The following is a 17,556-nucleotide window of genomic DNA, read 5'->3' as shown; positions in this document are numbered from 1 at the left end:
AATGGATGGATGGATGGATATTGCTTGAGTGCAGGCGATTTTTGCCTGTTTGGCCTGAGACCCCCGCTTCCTGATAAAGACAATAGACACGTGTTCACGTGAGCGCCTCGCATTAAAGCACGACAAATGTCTCAAACTTGACGTCGATCACCTTTCTCAGCCTTTAAAATGAACGGTCTCGGGGGCTGGGGAGAACTTTGAGGGCGAAAACCTCCGGTGAAGAGTGGTGCACCAACATTTAAGCATGGAAGTAAGCGTCGGACGCCACTCAGTTGTGACGTCAGCGGGGCAGTTCGCTCAAACCCAAGATGGCGGAGGTGAGCGGGCTGAGGAGCAGAGCTCACTTAGAGCCCAACTGTAAAAGCACACGAGCTGAGCAAGGTAAGCGGCCTCTGCTTTTCCACGATTACTGCGTGCAGGCTGGAATTGAACACAAACGAGTGGTTGGAAACGCGATCGGCGCCCAATCCGTTCCTGGCTTTTGTCCTGGCGTAGCCCGCTCGCCTGTTAGCCTCGGACGCCGCGCGGCGTCCCGCGTTTGGGTTCGTTTCGCTACGACACAATCGCAGTGCTCGTTTAAGCGGAAAGGGAACAACCGCCACAGCGATCGATATTGCCACCTTAGAACCAAAGCTGTCCTCAAGTGAAAGCACTGTAATACGAGTCGGAGCCGGACACCCTAGCGTCTTGCACGGGACACCTGTCCCTCTCTTCTGCCACTTTCACCTGGACCAGCCAGGCGACCGGCTTGGTCCTCGGGCACACATCGCCGGGTTCCGCGAGCGATGTTCAGTGATGTATGATCTTGATGTATGTAGCGATTGATTTTTGTGATGAAAACAAACACACGTACACACACGGCAAATCCCGGTAGTTCCACTAATAACCCTGATATTTATACACGGCCTATTATTAGTACGCTTGCTGAGCATCCGTGTAACGAGGCTAATAATGTTTTGCTGCTTGCTTGGTGCTCACTGTTGTGAAGTGAACCAACCAACAATGGTTATTCTGTCCTGAGCCGAAGTGCATCGTTCTTTCTTAGGTAAATCCCACCACACACTGTACTGAAATTGTCCACTGTATTGTTTAAATGTTAGTTGGCTGACAAATCAACCATCAAATAAAAATAAAGAACTCGTACAGTCTGTAAATATCCAATTATGCATGTTGTACATGTGCACTTTAATCCAAGCTAACTGCTCTTATTGTGCACTTTGTCCTCTCCATCTCTCAACAGTTGCACATTTGCCCTGCTCACGTCCGGAGAGGCCCCGGGGCAGGTTGATGTTTTGGTTCAGAGTTACTGGTTTATTCATCCTGAAAAGGCTGAATTAGTTCGGTTTCTTATAAGGGGAGAATACTTTCACATTCATATAGTAGCTTGCTTTCTCTAGCCTTAATCATTTGAGACGCTTGTACACTTAATGACGGTTCAGCTCGTTTTCAAAGCTAAGCGACCCGAAATGGGTCATGGTCGATAAACCACGTGACGTTGCTGTTATCTCTTCTTGGGTGGACATCGGGATGTAAACGGGAAGGTTTGCGCTAAGCACCAAGCAGTTGACATGCAAAAGGTAACAAGCTATTTGCTTCAACAGGTTTTAGTGCAAAGTGGGATTAAATATGTGGAACGTTGGTATTTAGCTGTGCACACAGGCGCCTCTGTTTCACAACCATTCGTCTGAGCGTATGCGCCAGCATGAGTCCCGCTCAGGATAGGAAGGAAAAGCTAGCTAAATAAAACTCTTGGGTTCTGTGTCAGACTGCCAGTTTTTGTTAGTCCACTTGGTTTTACAAAAGCCAAAAGCACTTTAACTGAGATCCTGTCGTAACAAATGTGACAGTGATCCGCCTTTGCTCTGTACGCAAGGCCATCAAAGGCGAAATGTTGGGATTTGGGTTGGATCACAAACAATACAGTGACATGATCACATGGGGAAATTCTTTTACAAGCAGGAAAAAGGAGCTTTAGTGTTGTTGACTTGGTCGTTTTTAAAACCATTAACATTAGAAATGAAGTTGTCGGGAAGCCTTGGCAGAGGTTTTCAGTGTTGCAAGAGAAAAGCGCTTTATGCGCGCAACTTTTGCCCCCACAAAAAGCGTCCTAACCAGCAGCTTGGCTTTTGACCTCATCACTGTTGTCTTTCAAGTGAGCAAATGGCCATTTTTGGAAGCAAGGACCCAGTGTGGGGATTAAGAGGCTCACGTCGGCGCTCGCTTCTCGCCCGCTATGGTTAAAGAAAGCCATGCATGACGGACAAATTTGTCCTCATCGAGATGTGTTGACCTTTTTTAGTGTGCGCCCGCTCGGAAAAGCGGGCCGGTTAGCATCTGCTCGGCAAACGATAAGAAGGAAGGCGGCTAATTTTAGGTTGCCCTCCCGAGATGGGCGCACACAAGCCGACGTTATCGGGAAGCGGCGGAGCGAAACACGGGCTCGGGCGACTCTTCAATTATGAACAATTACAAGCGGGGAGATGGAGGCATTACGCGCGAGGACCGAAGCATTTCAATTATTTACAAAGTCGGGATGAGCGGGACTGCCAGTGGCTGCGGTGAGTGGATGGGCCGGTCCAACCTAATTTGCATGAGTGCTGCATTTGAATGGAAAATCATCTGGATTGTTTGACTGCGGCACTCCTGCGGTCCCATCCGTCAGGGAGACGCTTTGGATCAGGGATGGGCAACTAGCGGCTCACTTGATACACAGATTTTCTACCTATATTTTGTGTATTTCATTTTAGTTACGAAGGTCCTATGTAGCCCCCGAGCAGTGCTGATGATCAATCATGCTCCCCTCCATCATTTAAGTTGCTCAGGCCTGACACCGTCCTTGAATTTTATGGTCTCGTGTCCTGTGTGATTTTCAGTGCATGGCTATTTTTGAATGTGGCCTAGATCCCCGCCTAAGATTAAAATGCAGTGAAAGTGAAAGTTCCGCCTGCATGCTGTGCGGTCCAAATCGGGGAGAGCTAACCTGACATTTCTTTTTGTGGGAGGAAGGCTCGAGCAGTGTCCAAGATGTCACCGTGGTTCGACGCAGTCAGAGGAGTGCTCTAGCCAGACCCGAGGACCTGGAGGATGACTTGCTTCTGGGAAAGATGAACTCCGACTGGACTCCTTCACCTGATGAAGGCGTTCAGGAATTACAGGTTAGGCGTGGGCGTGCGCATATCGGATGGACTCCTGTAGTCTCGACCTCACTGTTCAAGATTTCCCGATTGGCATCCGGTCTGGTCAGGAAGAGGAAGAGGAGAAGGCCCGGCCGGTGCAGATCCTGCTGGCCAACGAGGACGAGCACAGCTTTGAGCTGGACTCCGCCGCGTTGGAGAAGATCCTGCTGCAGGAGCACGTGCGGGACCTCAATGTGGTGGTGGTGTCGGTTGCTGGCGCCTTCCGCAAGGGCAAGTCCTTCCTGCTGGACTTCATGCTGCGCTACATGTACAATCAGGTGAGACGGCTGAATGTCGCTTGGGTGATGTCTGTTGACAGAATAAGAGAAAGTGAGACATTGCAAGCATGGCAAGCGGCCATGTTGTCTTTCACACCGAGTATGACGAAAGATTTGGAATGTGTCCTCGAGCGCAACAAGTTTTTCCAGTCGTAGGAAGACATTTGAAAATATGAATTTCTCCAATCATGACAAGAATGTATCATTTATAGTTTTACGGTTCTCCTCGCAGCAAAAAAAGCAGTGGATAGGCGGTGACGATGACCCGCTGACCGGTTTCACGTGGAGAGGAGGCTGCGAGAGGGAGACCACCGGAATTCAAGTCTGGAATGAAGTCTTTGTGGTGGACAAGCCGGACGGCAGCAAGGTAGTCCCGTGCGAGGAAAGGAAGGATCTTTGATGAGAGGAGGCGGCGGCATGGTCACGCTGTCGCTGTTTCAGGTGGCCGTCCTCCTGGTGGACACGCAGGGAGCCTTCGACAGCCAGTCTACCATTAAGGACTGTGCCACAGTGTTTGCCCTCAGCACGATGACCAGCTCCGTGCAGGTTTGGCTTGTCCTAAAAAGAAAAAAAAAAAATCTATGGAAATAAAGAACCTGCAAATCACATGTTGCATGTCTTCTCAGGTGTACAATCTCTCGCAAAACATTCAGGAAGATGACCTGCAGCATCTTCAGGTTGGTAGTGTCATCTTTAGTTCTTCCCAAACTTCCCAAAGTTTACTTTCATTTGTATTTTCTCCCCTTCTGCAGCTCTTCACAGAGTACGGCCGCCTGGCCTTGGAAGAAGTCTACTTGAAACCTTTTCAGGTGCTCGCTACACACGCATTCCAGAGTCTCCACATTTGACACCACCAAGCTATTGTTTTCCGAGCCGACTCGTGATGTCTTGTTGAAACGTCATCTGTGTTCATTAGTCCCTCATGTTCCTCATTCGGGATTGGAGTTTCCCCTACGAGTACGACTACGGCCTGGAGGGAGGCAACGCTTTCTTGACGGGGCGCCTGCAGGTGAGACTGGCCTGCTACACGATGTTTGGAGAAGAGCCTCCGGGGGAGTGGGCGTTCCAACGTGACTGCCGTGCGCTCCCACAGGTGAAGCAGAACCAGCACGAGGAGCTGCAGAACGTCCGCAAGCACATCCACTCGTGCTTCTCCAACATCGGCTGCTTCCTGCTGCCTCACCCGGGCCTCAAGGTGTCCACCAATCTCTACTTTGATGGCCGACTGAGAGGTACAGTCGGTGAACTGCGCGTCATGTTGTGCGCCGGATGGACTGCATCAGCCTTTTGTGCGTTCCAGACATCGACGGGGACTTTAAGCGGCAGCTGTCGCAGCTGGTGCCGCTGCTCCTGGCACCCGAACAACTGGTGGTGAAGGAGATCGGCGGCAACAAAGTCACATGTCGAGATCTTGTGGAGTACTTCAAGGTAGAGATCGGGCAAAACAGAAGATGCGGCTTTTCGCCTTCTCTCGCTAATGTGAACTGGGACATCCTTTAGGCGTACATCAAGATCTATCAAGGTGAAGAGCTGCCTCATCCAAAGTCCATGTTGCAGGTTTGCTGCGCTTTTTTTTTTCAACCTGTTGTGCTGCCCCATAAAGATCAGCAATCACAATGTTTGTTTGTTTACTGTTTCCCAGGCAACGGCGGAAGCCAACAACCTGACTGCCGTAGCTGGAGCCAAAGACATGTACAACAAGAACATGGAGCAGGTCAGAATGTTTGCCAGGCCGGAGGAATGAAAACACGACGTATTTGATAGCCCTTATCATGCTGGCATTCCCTTGCGATTAGAAAATGCCTTTGTAATTTGATTAATTACTCTAGTCCTGGTAGCAAATGTCCGGACTCACCTAAGGTTGCTGTGGAATTTCAGGTGTGCGGCGGCGATAAGCCATACATCGCCCCCGCCGACCTGGAGCGCTCCCACGACGAGTTCCGCGAGCACTCTGTGCGCTACTTCCGCTCGGTGAAGAAAATGGGGGGTGACGAGTTTTGCCAGCGCTACCAGAACCAGCTGGAGGCCGAGCTGAACGAGGCCTTTGGAAACTTCTGCAAGCACAACGACGGCAAAAACATCTTCTACGCGGCGCGCACGCCCGCCACGCTCTTCGCCATCATGTTTGTCGCCTACGTGGTGTCGGGCGTAATGGCCTTTGTGGGTCTGAGTACGCTGGCGGCGCTGGCCAATCTGCTGATGGGCCTGGCGCTCTTGTCGCTCTGCGCATGGGCGTACGTCAAGTACTCTGGCGAGTTCCGTGAGGTGGGAACCATCATCGACCTGGTGGCAGAGACGCTGTGGGAACAGGTCAGTTTGGTTGCACGCATGACTTGGGCCTTGTTTGTGGTTTTCCTTTCTATCCCATCATGCATTTGAAGGAAAATATTGTTTACATGCAGCAACTCTTATTTTATGGCCTTTCTTCCTCATCTGGCCTTCGCGTCCTATCTTTTTGTCCTCTTTTCCTTCTACTTCCTCCCACCAGTTCCCTCCATTTTCTTCCTCTTTCATTCCGGATGATCCTTTTGGATCTTTCTTCCGGTTCTGGTGGGTAACTGCTCCTCTCCCTCCCCACTGTGCTCCTCAGGTGTTTTCCAAACTTTGCAAGCGTGTGACGAGGGGCGTGGCGTGGCCGGCAGCGTGGCCCGCCGCTCTCCTGGCATTGGGAGCGTCAACAAAGGGCCGGGCAGTGGGGCTCTCGCCCCCCAATAACAACTACCGGCAAAGGAAGAGCCACTAAGGCCGCACGTTGTCGCGTCCACACTTTTAGCCGTTTGTTCACGTTGGAGTCTGTGGCCACGCCCACAACAGGATCTCACGGTTGCTATTGCTCTTCTTCTTTCAGTGTCTTGTGGTTCGGATACCCTATCAGTTGGATTCAGTTTTTTTTTTACTTTGGAGATGTTTTGATGCCGTGCATGCTCAAGGACCCCCTCCCTCTAATTTTATACTTAATTTAACTTAACTTTCCTTTGACTGCAATGTTTGTGGTCACTATCTGTCCCTCCCTACGCGTTGCTCACTGTGTGCTTTGCCCGTTGCAGGTTCTCAAGCCGCTCAGTGAACATTACATGGAAGACAACGTGCGGCAGACGGTAGTCAACTCACTCAAAGCCAGCCTGACCGAACCTGGCGGCAGTGGCGGCGGCTCGTCCTCTTCACAGCAGCAGCAGCAGCAAAACGCCAAGTTAAAGACGCACTGATGCACTTCCCTCATCATTATCATCATCATCACCACTCTTCCTCATGTGTTTAGAACTGTGACGAGTAGATCAACACCAAAGCTTGCGGTGGCCTTTTGCCAAAAGACAATTTTTCATCACCATCCTCAACAATGGATGCAAACGCGTTGCCTTGAAAGCACAACTATTCCCAATGAGGTCTTCAGGAAACAAAATGGAGGGCAAATGAGAGCATTGAAAAGCTGCTGACTTGACGCTCCATTGGTTAAGATGTGTTTGTAACCTCGTGGCTTTGTCATCAATGGAAACTGTATGGGCCAGCCCTTGTGTTTGCAGTTCAGAGCCAAACACCCATTATGTGGTTATAGTCCATGGTGCTCAGATGAGCATTTTCAACTCTGCTGCCTTTGGCAACGTTGCTCATAGTGCACGATCTAACTTTCGCTTTTTCATAGCATTACTTAATTTGGTCCCTGACTGACATTTTGACACGATTAACCAATTAAAAATGACACTGAGCAAGTTTTAAAGCTTTAGTTGGCTCTTCGCCTAGGCTCCCCTAAATTGTACATATTTTTTTCAACATTTCTTGACTTGGTCTTCTTTGTCCACTTGTTTTACTAATTCATAGAAACTTAATTTGTTCCATGGCTGACATTTTTGACGTGGACGTGACATTGAGCAAATTTAAGGCTTTAGCTGGTTTGGCTTTCAGGCTAAAAGGCTCCTACTCTCCATGTTGTACGCCCCCCCCCCCCCCCAACAGACTTTAATTTGCCACTTAGTGTAATTCCATGTACTTTGTCAGTGACATGTTTTGCTACAATTTCTTTTTGATTTGCTCTCTGGCTGACATTTTAAGCCAATTAACACTAAGTGAGTTAATTGCTTCCACTTAGGCTAAAAATGCTTTTCTCAAAGTTGTATTTTTTCATGACAACATAGGTTTAAGATAATGCTTCGTCTACTTCAATAATTAGGTAAACTACTGCTTTACAATTATGCTCATTAGCACGGTTGTCTGTGTTAATTATCTAGTCTCCTTGCCTTATTATATGAAACATCAAATTTAAAGCTTTAGTAGGCAGGCTAATAAACTCCCAAAGGTTCTTTTTCTTCATAGGGTCTTAATTTGACAGATTAAAATCCCATACGAGTAAGATTAAGCAAATTCAAGGCTTTGGCAGGTTAGTATACTTTACAGACTAAAATGTATACCTCACTACTTCTGTTTGTGCTAATCAAGTTAAAGTTAAAAGTCCAACCTAGTTAGTTGCAACTTTCCCATTTTAGAGGAATAAACCACAGGTTATTTTTTTCATTTTTTTACCAACGCTGGTTTGTAGTAGTGTTAAATCAGAATACTCAATGTGAATTTTGCCCTTTAACGGTCGCACCCCTTGGATTCTCAGGAGCCAATAAGCTAGTAGTAGCTTCATTCAATCACCTCAAGCGCCAGTTTTGTTACACATTGAGACTGCATGTTAGATATTTAAATAAAGTTTGAAAACGTTTTATAGTGAATCAAGCTTGTGTGTGTTTGGCTCAATTTACCTGTTCGTTGTCGTGTTGCTGCTGTAGAAGTTTGAGCAGGTGTTTGATGGCGCCTGATAATGTGATTGGCTGAGTGAGGCTAAAGTGTGATGCCTGTCCACCTTTTTAAAATAATTTTCGGTAATTTATTTTTGAATAAAGTGTTTACCTTGATTAAATCCTTCCTAAAGACTCATCTTCGCTTTTCTTAAAATGTGCCAGATTTTGGCTAATTATGTAGCGATACTACAAATGACCAGATGAGGGAGCCAAAGTTTTAAAAAAATGCTTTAATTGAAGTGTACTTAAAGACGTAGACTCCTATACACAAATGTTGCGTTTTCAAAGCATTTTCTATGTACTACAACTGACTACAAAAAGCAGAAGGCCAGACCAATAATGAGGAAAATGCTCTTTGACAATCATAGAAAAATAAACTTGGCAAGTTCGTAAAAATATACAAAACCACTAGATGAGAAAATTGCAGCAGTGGCCTGTTGCATGTCAGACAATCTTGCAGAGCAAACAAGATTGTCCAAGTTGATCTAAGCTGTAAATAAATAATTAGAAAAGTTATGGGAATCAATTTGTAAAATGTTGGGGATTCCCCACCCACACAAAACATGACATTTTTCAGAATAAATGTTTCTCGTATTAAAACATTTTAGTTAAAAATCTCTTTTTTCAAATATTACCAATTCTCATAACTCAAAATATGACTACTTCATTTTCAAATTTCACCCCATTTTTAAGTTACTTTTCTTGTAGGCGTACAAAAAATTATTTGTTTTGATTCTTGGGTGTGGCCCTAATTTACTTTGGCCATGTCTTTTTGGTGCAAGCAAATCAAACAAAAAGCCATAGAGCCTCAATAACAAAATAATAATGATAAAATTATGTCATATAATTAAGTTATAATGGAGGCTCCTCATAACAAATGGTCATTCAGGCTTCAGTCGTAATTTGAAAAGATGTCCTCGTTGGTAGTTACCACCTTGCATGCTGGGAAACCAGTCAGCTCAATTGTGTCAGTTTGTTTAAGCTTATATAGTGAGAGAGATATATATATATCGTGAGACAGAGGTAGGGTGTCCTCTGTCCTTACCCTCAGCAAAGGCATTCTCCGGAGATGGCAGCAAGTAAGAGTAGAAGATGTTACGTGTGTGTGCTGTTTTTTACGTGGCGTTGGCCGTTGGAGAAATTGACAATAAAGCTGACTTTGACTTTGACTTTTTGACTTTGACTTTAGATGATGAAGCGGAAGACGAAGGAGATGGCGGCCCCCAGCGCCAAGCCCAGGGACAGAAAGAAGGCCATAACGGCCCCCGCCGTCTCTGCCTCGTGCTGCAACACTTTCCTGTACACGCACATATAACATTCACTTAAAACCACAACATAACATTGCTACACACCATATTTTTTTTTATACTGTATAAACCGTGACACGTGCTTATGTACGTACGACCACACACCATATTTAACACACTAATCAATTTTGATTAAAACAAATACACACACACAAAAAAAAAAACTCTAATTAGTAGGTACTGGTTATCTGCGTGTCCGCTGCTTTTTTTTTTTTGCGCAGCATTCGGTGTTTTACTCACTTGGGTCCGAAGCACATGCAGAGGCTGGCCAGGTAGCCATTGGAGAAGGAGAAGAAGATCATAAAGACGATGTACCAGGCGTCATGCGAGAAGAATACGGGCAGGTTGTGGCGGGGCTGCACGTTACACAACATGAAGAGCGGCACAAACACCAGTCGCACGCCCACTAGAACAGGAAGCCACAGGCTGTCCTTGCCAGGCTAAACAAACACACACAAACACGCACACACACACACACACACACACGGTATTTTTTAACCCAAACATTCATGAGTAAGCTGATGAGTACGCAGATATACTACCAATAAGCACTTTACACCAAAAATGGAGCTTGTCTACCCCACACCCTCAAATACATAAGATATCTTTGAGTGCATCTGACTGATGGAAGTTGAATACTGACCCACATGCAGACGGCCGTCAGACTACGGCCAGCCCAGTCCATCACGTTGAAGAGGAGGAAACACGACACGGGGATGAAGTACATTTCTAAAAAGATAAACTTCTTTGACATGGGTGTAGGACACAACTTTCTATCGGTACCTGACAAAATGGCTGTTATGTGTCAAAGATTTGTTTTAAGACAGTTGACAATGTGGACTCACCCCAGCTGCTGCCGTTGGCCACCGTGGACTTGACATCGACGGTGACAGCCGGGAACGTCCCGATGGTGATGGTGAAGATGAAGCACACAGACAGGGCCATCACCCAGATCTTGATACGCAACAACAGCAAACACTTTTAGCACTTGCAAGTGGCATTCTTGCTATAAAGATTTTTTTTTTAAGCGCTACTATTTTTATTTCAATAATAACCATGGTAGATAGATTTTCAATTATAGAGGCAGTTTTGGGAAGGTAACCTCTACAAAGGTCCTCTCTTTTTTTACCTTGCGGAATATTTGGAGCACAGACACGCCCACTTTTTTGTCATCTTCTGTCACACTCATCTTGGGACACTTCTCAGCATTCTCTGTGGGACAAGTGAACGCCTCGCTCTCATTAAATACGCACGGTCAAATGAATAAACAGGACAGTACCTTGTTTGAGAAGGTCCATCCTGTTCTCGTCATCAGTAGATGACTTGGATCCGTTGCCCTCCATATAGTACTGGAAAAACTCCTGAGGATGAACACCATAACAGCAGCTATAATGGGAAACTCAAAGCAGTGGAGAAAGAAAAAATGATTTTGTGAGGCCTCACCATCTTGGGCAGAGTGAGGTAGGCGACGATGGCGATGAGAATAACGAAGCAGGCCGTGATGAAGTAGCCAAAGGCGCTGTCCCGTAGCGCCGAGCCGGCTGCCGAACGATAGAGCTCCATCACCATCCATTTAAAACAACAACTTCCTAAATATGGTTTTTGATTTGACATTTTTGAGTCGACACAACCGAGTTGGTGGACTCTGTTGTGGTGTTTGCTCTTGTGTGTGTCGTACAGGCCAGGGCGCAGATCATGGAGAAGGCGGCAAAGGTCCCGGCGAGGCCCTGGCCGCTCATGATTGGCGTGGTGTAAGAGGTGGGCAGGATCCCTGCCAGTCCGAACAGGCTGCCCTGCAAAACCGCCCCAAACGCTTGGGGTGGGGGCATCAAGAGAGCGTGTGTTACGCTTTCTGGAGTCATCCAATGGCTGATCTGACAAGTGGACCTTCAATTTGGGGAGGAAGGCGACGAGAAGACAAAATCCACTCCTAGACAATTCATATGTACACATTGAAATACTAAACGTCAACGCGGCAGTATTGCGCAAGCCCTGATATCAAAGATTTAGGGTCAGGTTTGTCTAAATCAAACATGGCGGAACGGCAGCTTGCTCGTCGGCTGCGCCTTCCAAACAAACACAGCGTGAGATCGCACACTATGCAAGGAACCCGGTGATGCCGAGCTGCTTGTTTTCACTGGGCCCCAAAACATGTGGAAATGATCACAAGGAAGGGGGCGGACTCTATCCCAGCTGACTTCCGATGAAAGAGGGCCACACAACGCTGTCAAAGTCTAAGTAGCATAACGCGAGATTATTATCTGAGATTCAGACTGTTTCCAGTGCTGCTGTTTTGGTTAGCAACAGGATTCAAACCTAACACATTTGGGGGGGTCGTAAGTTACGACGACTCACAGTTGATGAAGACGATCTTGATCATGGTGAGGGTGAAAAAGGGCAGCGGTTCCACGTCCACCTTGACAAGCAAGGCGGTCAGCAGGAAGACCAGCAGGATGACCGTCAGGCTGCCCGTGATGCGCAGCTTCTGAGAGATCCTGAGCAGAAAGGAAAAGAAACAAACGTCAACATTTAAATGCTCAGCTACGCCGTAGCGTATAAGAGGAGTCGGCGTGAAAAGAAACATTCCAAGGTGTGTCTGGCTACAGAAACAACTGCGGTTCTCTTAATTAAAGCAAACATTCCCCACACACGCACACGCACGCATGCATGCTCACACACATACACATCGCTTGGGCGTCGGTCACCTCTGGTGGATGAAGGAGTTGATGCAGGTGAAGAGCAGCAACGGCACCATGGCGCACAAAGTCATCACGTTGTTGAACTTGGACTCCAGCATGTTGCGGGTGTCGCCGCCGTCCAGCGTTCTGTTGGCCGTCTGATTGGCAGAGAGCTCGCTGGGCGGGTCCTTCAGCCTGCTGGTGAAGTACTGGCAAGAAATGACACACATTGTTGCAAATCTGACCAAAGAGCCAGACAAGAAGAGGCTCTGTGTTTTCCTCTCCTTGTGTCTTTATTAACCGATAATCAAGTTAAAATTCCAATATTTAACCTCCCTTGCACCTCAGTGGAGTAACGCTGAAGGAATTGGGCTGGACATGGCACCCACCGCAGGATGTACACTACCAGATGGTCTAATTTCCATCTTTGTGTGTGTGTGTGTGTGTGTGCGCGTGCCTGTCTGTCTGTCTCTCTCCCCACCCCCAGGCATTATCAGCCCCAGACTTGTGGCATACCATGGTGGCCGTCATGAAGAAGTTCCATGGCAGAAGAGTTCCCAAGCCCAGGATGAAGAATATGAGCCACACTGCATTGTATCTGACAAAAACATATCAAGTAAAGTTAATTTTTGTTGTAATCAGGCCCAATTTATTTTTTTTAAAGGCTTTTTAAAGTCCACATTGGTTGAATTTAGGACCCATCGTTTAGTGACCAAATGTGACCAATTATCGGGTGACTACCAAATCATGTCATATTGAACTACATGTAAATCCAACATTTAAAATGATTTCACTTTAAAAATAATCACGTCATATTGAACTGCATGTAAATCCAACATTTAAAATGATTTCACTTTAAAAATAATCACGTCATATTGAACTGCATGTAAATCCAACATTTAAAATGATTTCACTTTAAAAATAATCATGTCATATTGAACTGCATGTAAATCTAACATTTAAAATGATTTCACTTTAAAAATAATCATGTCATATTGAACTTCATGTAAATCCAACATTTGAAATGATTTTACATTAAAAATAATTTCAAAGATTGAATCTGCATTTTTATATTTTTAATGACCAAATTGTAAGAGCACAAACAAACTTATATTACATATTATATTACAAATTATTTGCGCACATATTTGAGTACTGCTCTGGTAATACACTTCTGTATTATTTTTAAAAAGGCAGCGCGTTTCATTTTGGCTTACTTGTCTCTGGGTGAGTTCATGGCAGTCATGGTTGCTGTGTGCAATGCGTCAGACGAGTTTTGATCAAGATGGCGCAGCAGCTCTGAAAACCAAAGATAAGTCAATGCGTGGCGGCAAACGCACAAAAACAGTTTTTATCATCAACGGCCAGAGATGCGCACTTGCTTCAAATTGTGAATATTTGAGCTAGTCAACTGGTTAAAGTTCAAATTGGACATGGAAAGAACAAACAATGTTGCAAACTTACATAAGTACGTCAACCGTGCATGCAGAGCCACCAATCATGTAAAGAGTCCTCCCAAAAATAAATAAACTACAAAGCAAGCGGTCTCCTGTAACGCACGGCGTAAAGCAAAGTGCTCTGTGATGATTTGTTTTTACAAAGCAGACTTTCTCCCTTTTTGGGACATGCCTTTTTTCTTTGCCCGCCCTCCTGCACTGAAATCCTTATGACTCATTTCGCGGGAGACTTAAAAGAGGATGTCACATCGGAGGTCATTCCCTGACTGTCGTTTTTTCCATGCTTTCAATTTCTCCCTCCATTAAGCAGCGCATTTGACGTGTCGCCATAAAGCGCCCCCCCACCCACGACCTTCTCCTTGTTCTTCAAAGGCCAGCCTTGTATTATTGATGTACCGTGACACAGCTTTCTGCCAAGACAAGTTGCGACACGGCATGCGCTCAGTGATAAAAAATAGAACTTTTCACCATTTTGATTCAATCAATTGAACAGTGTACCCCGCCTCGCCTGGGATAAGCTCTAGATCACCCGCTAAGCTAAGCGCTATGGAAAACGGATGCGTGGAACATGCTGAACGTTTCAACATCATTGCCGTATTGATCGAAATGAAGCGCAGCAGACTGGAAATTCGTCGGAAGCAATGTAGTGCACTCCACTTTGGCCCATTAGCATTCACATGCCGTTAATCAACCGCCCCCCCCCCACGAGCATGTGAGCCACCTGCGGGTTAGCCCTAGCTTACGTTCAATAGATGCGAGTCTCTCTTTGACAAAGCAGTTTCACTAAAACAAAGCAGAAGCAACATATCTTCTCTTTTCAGCGCCATAACTTGACAGCACAGCTTTGAATCCTGCTAAGCGTCTTTCTTTTAGGTCGACATGAATTGCCGGCCAGCTGGCATCACTAGCCTTGCTGTTGAAATGCAACACACACACTTTGGAGTCTGCGGACCCCAAAAAATATCCCACCATTTGATTGGGTATGAGTGCGGTAAAAATAGAGCGCTAGATGCTATTGTGCATAGATGCATTTGATGATCCGCAATCGAACAACTGTTGGCAAAAGGTCAGTCCTTTATAGAGAGACAACATGCTTAACAGTATTGACATTTATAATGACCGCACTAAAAGGCCGCTCAGTCCACATGCGCAACACGATTGATGAAGCTGTGCTTGATTCTTAACACAAAAATATCCGACTTTTGAAACCATTCTCTGCTCACCTGTTTGGAGCTCGTTTGGGCAAATTCCCTTGTAGGAGTTCCGACAGGCGGCGTGGCATGGCTAAGGTACAAAAAATAAAAAAGCACCAAACAATAGACAGCCTATTTCGCTTCTACGCACACGAGAGTTTCGCAATTTAGCGTCACCAGAGTGTGAAGAGTGCCAACCTACCTCTGACTGGCGCTACGAGTTTCCCAAACTGGTTCCTTCAAACCAAAATGGGTGACTATGTGATTTTTCCAATTCTACTCTACATATGATGTTTGTTTTAAGGTGATCACATCACCTTTTGGCAAAAGATGAATAAAAATGATATTGCCTCAACTGTATTGAGAAACTGAGACTTGACTCAGTCAACCTCAACACAAAGATGCATTCATAATGCAAATTTATTTTTGAGCTTTGTCTTCAGACTCAACGCCCCCCACCCACTGTAAACCCCTGCAAACATTTCCCGTCTATCACACACAATTGAGATAAAGCCTATCTTGTTTGTTGATTCAAGCGAGTTTGAACTGGTGAAGGCATGAGGATTTAATCACTTTGTTCATCACGATTAAATCATTCAAGGGTGTTAGGAACTAAGGTGCACCTGAAACATGGGAATAGTAAAAAAAAGATTGGCTAAAGGACATTAGCATAAATAGGCCACTTTAGATGAGCCTTACAAATGAGTCAACACATGGCCGGGCCGTCGCCGCTCTCATCAGCTGTTCCTCCCAGCGAAAACAAAGGCACCATTCTGACTCTTCGTCCTCGCTTCTGTTCGGTCGGGCATGCCCAACGCAAATAGCACAGGCATGTGTGACCAGGCGGCCTGCCAGGAAAGCGCGCACGTTGCTCTTTTCACCCGATATATATCACGACGCCTTCATGCTATCTGGTAACACTATTCTAGAAAATGAAGGCTGATGAGATTCGGATTTGATGTGGCATTTCCTTCTTGTTCAGCGTCGGTGCCGTTGAGTAATGGCTTTGCAACGTTTCCAGTTTAGTAGGTCAAACCTTTTTAAGTGCGATGACAAACCGGGGAAAAATGGCAGCAACAGTAGAAGCACGAAGGACGCACATGTACGATCAGACACAAGATTGCCGGCAGGAAAAATAATCTGCCACTGGATCGTGCTCGTGGTGCTTTCTCTCTCTATTTTATTAATAGACGTGAAATAAAAAAATATGTGAATGATCACAATTCTTCTCAGCCTGACTCTCAATTTGAACTTGAGACGTTGCCCAGAGCTAACAAATATCCTCAATCTGCCCTCATCATAACCTCGAAGCCAAGAGGGGTGGGGTACACACCAAACTGGGGAAAAAGTGAGAAACTTATGTTTATTCAATTACTAGCAGAAAAATGAGAAATAATAAGCCTGATTTGTAATCGGTACTGCAGTACACATTCGCTGGTACACTTGTTTATTTTCGTCAGTTTTACTATTTAGGCTACACAAGTGACAAAGGTCAAGTACAATCAAGTCACTGTCAGCATTACGGCTACAGTCAACCGCATGGCCGTTATTACTTTATTACATGGAAACACGAGGGAACTAGCAAACGATTAGCCGAGAGCGTCAAGTGCGCTAAATTTGATTCGCCACCCGAGGCTTGGCGCTAAATTTGATTCTCCACAAACAAAAGGCGGCATGGCACCCAAGAGCCGATCGAAAGCGCCGTCCTCTTACCGCTCCTTGCTATTATTTTGCATCACAGCACCCACGGGATAAGTCCGCGCTGTCAATTGAAATTAAATAGTGTCAAATTCGCGCATTGGTCTATGAGTGAATTCGGTGAATTTCTGGATAAAACGGCGAGTCTTTTGGGGCGAACACGTTTAGACTTAAGATAACACTAGGGACACGTAGCGAATGAAATTGTGAGGGATAGTGGCGTGTTAAGAGTGAAATTTTTATCTTATCTTACCTTGTCTGAGGACCGCGTGGACTCCTGTGTTGTGCTTGAACACGCGTGTGTCAATGACTGTGCTTGTGTGTGGGTGTTATCGGAACAAGTCGAGCAGCGCTGTTCTGCGCTGCGTTCAGGGACTCCTTGGAAAAAAATCAGTGACTGTCTAGAGTAAAGACGAAGGTCCGGCGAAGCTTAATTAACCAGTACAAGTTTTAGCAAAACTTGATTTCAAACGTCTACCGTGTCGAATTACACTAATATTTTAAGACTGTGCAGAAAATCGCCTTCCCTCAAAATGGTGGCGTTGTTTCTGAAATGACTTGTTTACTCTTGTTTGTTGCCGTAATAGGATGTAGAGATTAACAAGCAAAAAGTGTAGAAATTCACATCAGACCCCATTTTATGTAATTTTTTTAATGTTAAAAGTATAAATAGAAGTACAAATCAAGTTTTCTCAGTTCAAATTTGCTTTTTTGACATCCAAAACAAGCCAACCCCTGAACAACAGTTACCTCAATGAAAATAACACTGTGGGCGAAACAGCAGTCAACATGATGTGAGTCATATCATCTGTCCAGACTGAACCATGACACACAAGTGTGCGTGTGTGTGTGTGTGTGTGTGTGTGCGTGCGTGCGTGTGTGTGTGTGTGTGTGTGTGTGTGTGTGTGTGTGTGTGTGTGTGTGTGTGTGTGTGTGTGTGTGTGTGTGTGTGTGTGTGTGTGTGTGTGTGTGTGTGTGCGTGTGCGTGTGA

The 17,556-nt window shown here is 45.8% G+C and overlaps 2 protein-coding genes across 7 annotated transcripts; one reads left to right on the top strand and one right to left on the bottom strand.

Moving 5' to 3' along the window:
* The first annotated feature begins 245 nt into the window (after positions 1-245).
* On the top strand, positions 246-8,163 carry LOC125978950 (atlastin-2). Of its 3 annotated transcripts, XR_007485169.1 has the most exons (15): positions 246-381; positions 3,007-3,155; positions 3,245-3,454; positions 3,687-3,821; positions 3,896-4,000; positions 4,081-4,131; positions 4,207-4,263; positions 4,371-4,463; positions 4,548-4,686; positions 4,755-4,882; positions 4,955-5,011; positions 5,097-5,168; positions 5,333-5,764; positions 6,045-6,277; positions 6,502-6,648. XR_007485169.1 is itself a non-coding variant. In XM_049736872.1 (14 exons), exons 1-14 carry the CDS (start codon positions 309-311, stop codon positions 6,658-6,660), a joined length of 1,860 nt encoding a protein of 619 aa, XP_049592829.1. In that variant the 5' UTR covers positions 246-308; the 3' UTR covers positions 6,661-8,163. The 3 variants fall into 3 exon arrangements, 2 of the variants coding, with proteins under 2 accessions (XP_049592829.1, XP_049592830.1); XM_049736872.1 differs by lacking the exon at positions 6,045-6,277 and having other exon boundaries at positions 6,502-8,163; XM_049736873.1 differs by having other exon boundaries at positions 6,045-6,656.
* Positions 7,949-16,966, bottom strand: LOC125978953 (equilibrative nucleoside transporter 1). 4 transcript variants are annotated; one of them, XM_049736878.2, is made up of 14 exons: positions 16,819-16,891; positions 14,898-14,958; positions 13,435-13,516; positions 12,734-12,815; positions 12,245-12,426; positions 11,895-12,034; positions 11,218-11,352; positions 10,983-11,080; positions 10,819-10,900; positions 10,669-10,751; positions 10,385-10,493; positions 10,183-10,268; positions 9,780-9,979; positions 7,949-9,529 (listed from the first exon to the last, which is right to left on the bottom strand). In XM_049736878.2, the coding sequence occupies exons 3-14, from the start codon at positions 13,461-13,463 to the stop codon at positions 9,418-9,420; spliced, it is 1,338 nt and encodes a 445-aa protein (XP_049592835.1). In that variant the 5' UTR covers positions 13,464-13,516; positions 14,898-14,958; positions 16,819-16,891; the 3' UTR covers positions 7,949-9,417. The 4 variants fall into 4 exon arrangements, with proteins under 4 accessions (XP_049592835.1, XP_049592836.1, XP_049592833.1 ...); XM_049736879.2 differs by lacking the exon at positions 16,819-16,891 and adding an exon at positions 15,070-15,519; XM_049736876.2 differs by lacking the exon at positions 14,898-14,958 and having other exon boundaries at positions 16,819-16,966.
* Positions 16,967-17,556: the final 590 nt, after the last annotated feature.

The sequence above is a fragment of the Syngnathus scovelli genome, chromosome 12, assembly GCF_024217435.2.
Source record: "Syngnathus scovelli strain Florida chromosome 12, RoL_Ssco_1.2, whole genome shotgun sequence".
Classification (NCBI taxonomy): Eukaryota; Metazoa; Chordata; class Actinopteri; order Syngnathiformes; family Syngnathidae; genus Syngnathus; species Syngnathus scovelli.
The sequence above is the reverse complement of the archived record's forward strand: the minus strand, read 5'-3'. Positions and strand labels throughout refer to the sequence as shown.

What these genes read in the sequence shown, in the direction of transcription:
- LOC125978950 (XM_049736872.1), top strand. Translation starts at nt 309, where the DNA reads ATGGCGGAGGTGAGCGGGCTGAGGAGCAGAGCTCACTTAGAGCCCAAC. An exon ending in CGATGACCAGCTCCGTGCAG is followed by an intron (nt 4,001 to 4,080) that starts GTTTGGCTTGTC and finishes ATGTCTTCTCAG; the next exon opens with GTGTACAATCTCTCGCAAAA. An exon ending in ATCTTGTGGAGTACTTCAAG is followed by an intron (nt 4,883 to 4,954) that starts GTAGAGATCGGG and finishes GACATCCTTTAG; the next exon opens with GCGTACATCAAGATCTATCA.
- LOC125978953 (XM_049736876.2), bottom strand. Translation starts at nt 13,463, where the DNA reads ATGACTGCCATGAACTCACCCAGAGACAA. An exon ending in TCTTCATGACGGCCACCATG is followed by an intron (nt 12,427 to 12,733) that starts GTATGCCACAAG and finishes ATTTCTTGCCAG; the next exon opens with TACTTCACCAGCAGGCTGAA. An exon ending in CAAGATCGTCTTCATCAACT is followed by an intron (nt 11,353 to 11,894) that starts GTGAGTCGTCGT and finishes CCCCACCCCAAG; the next exon opens with CGTTTGGGGCGGTTTTGCAG.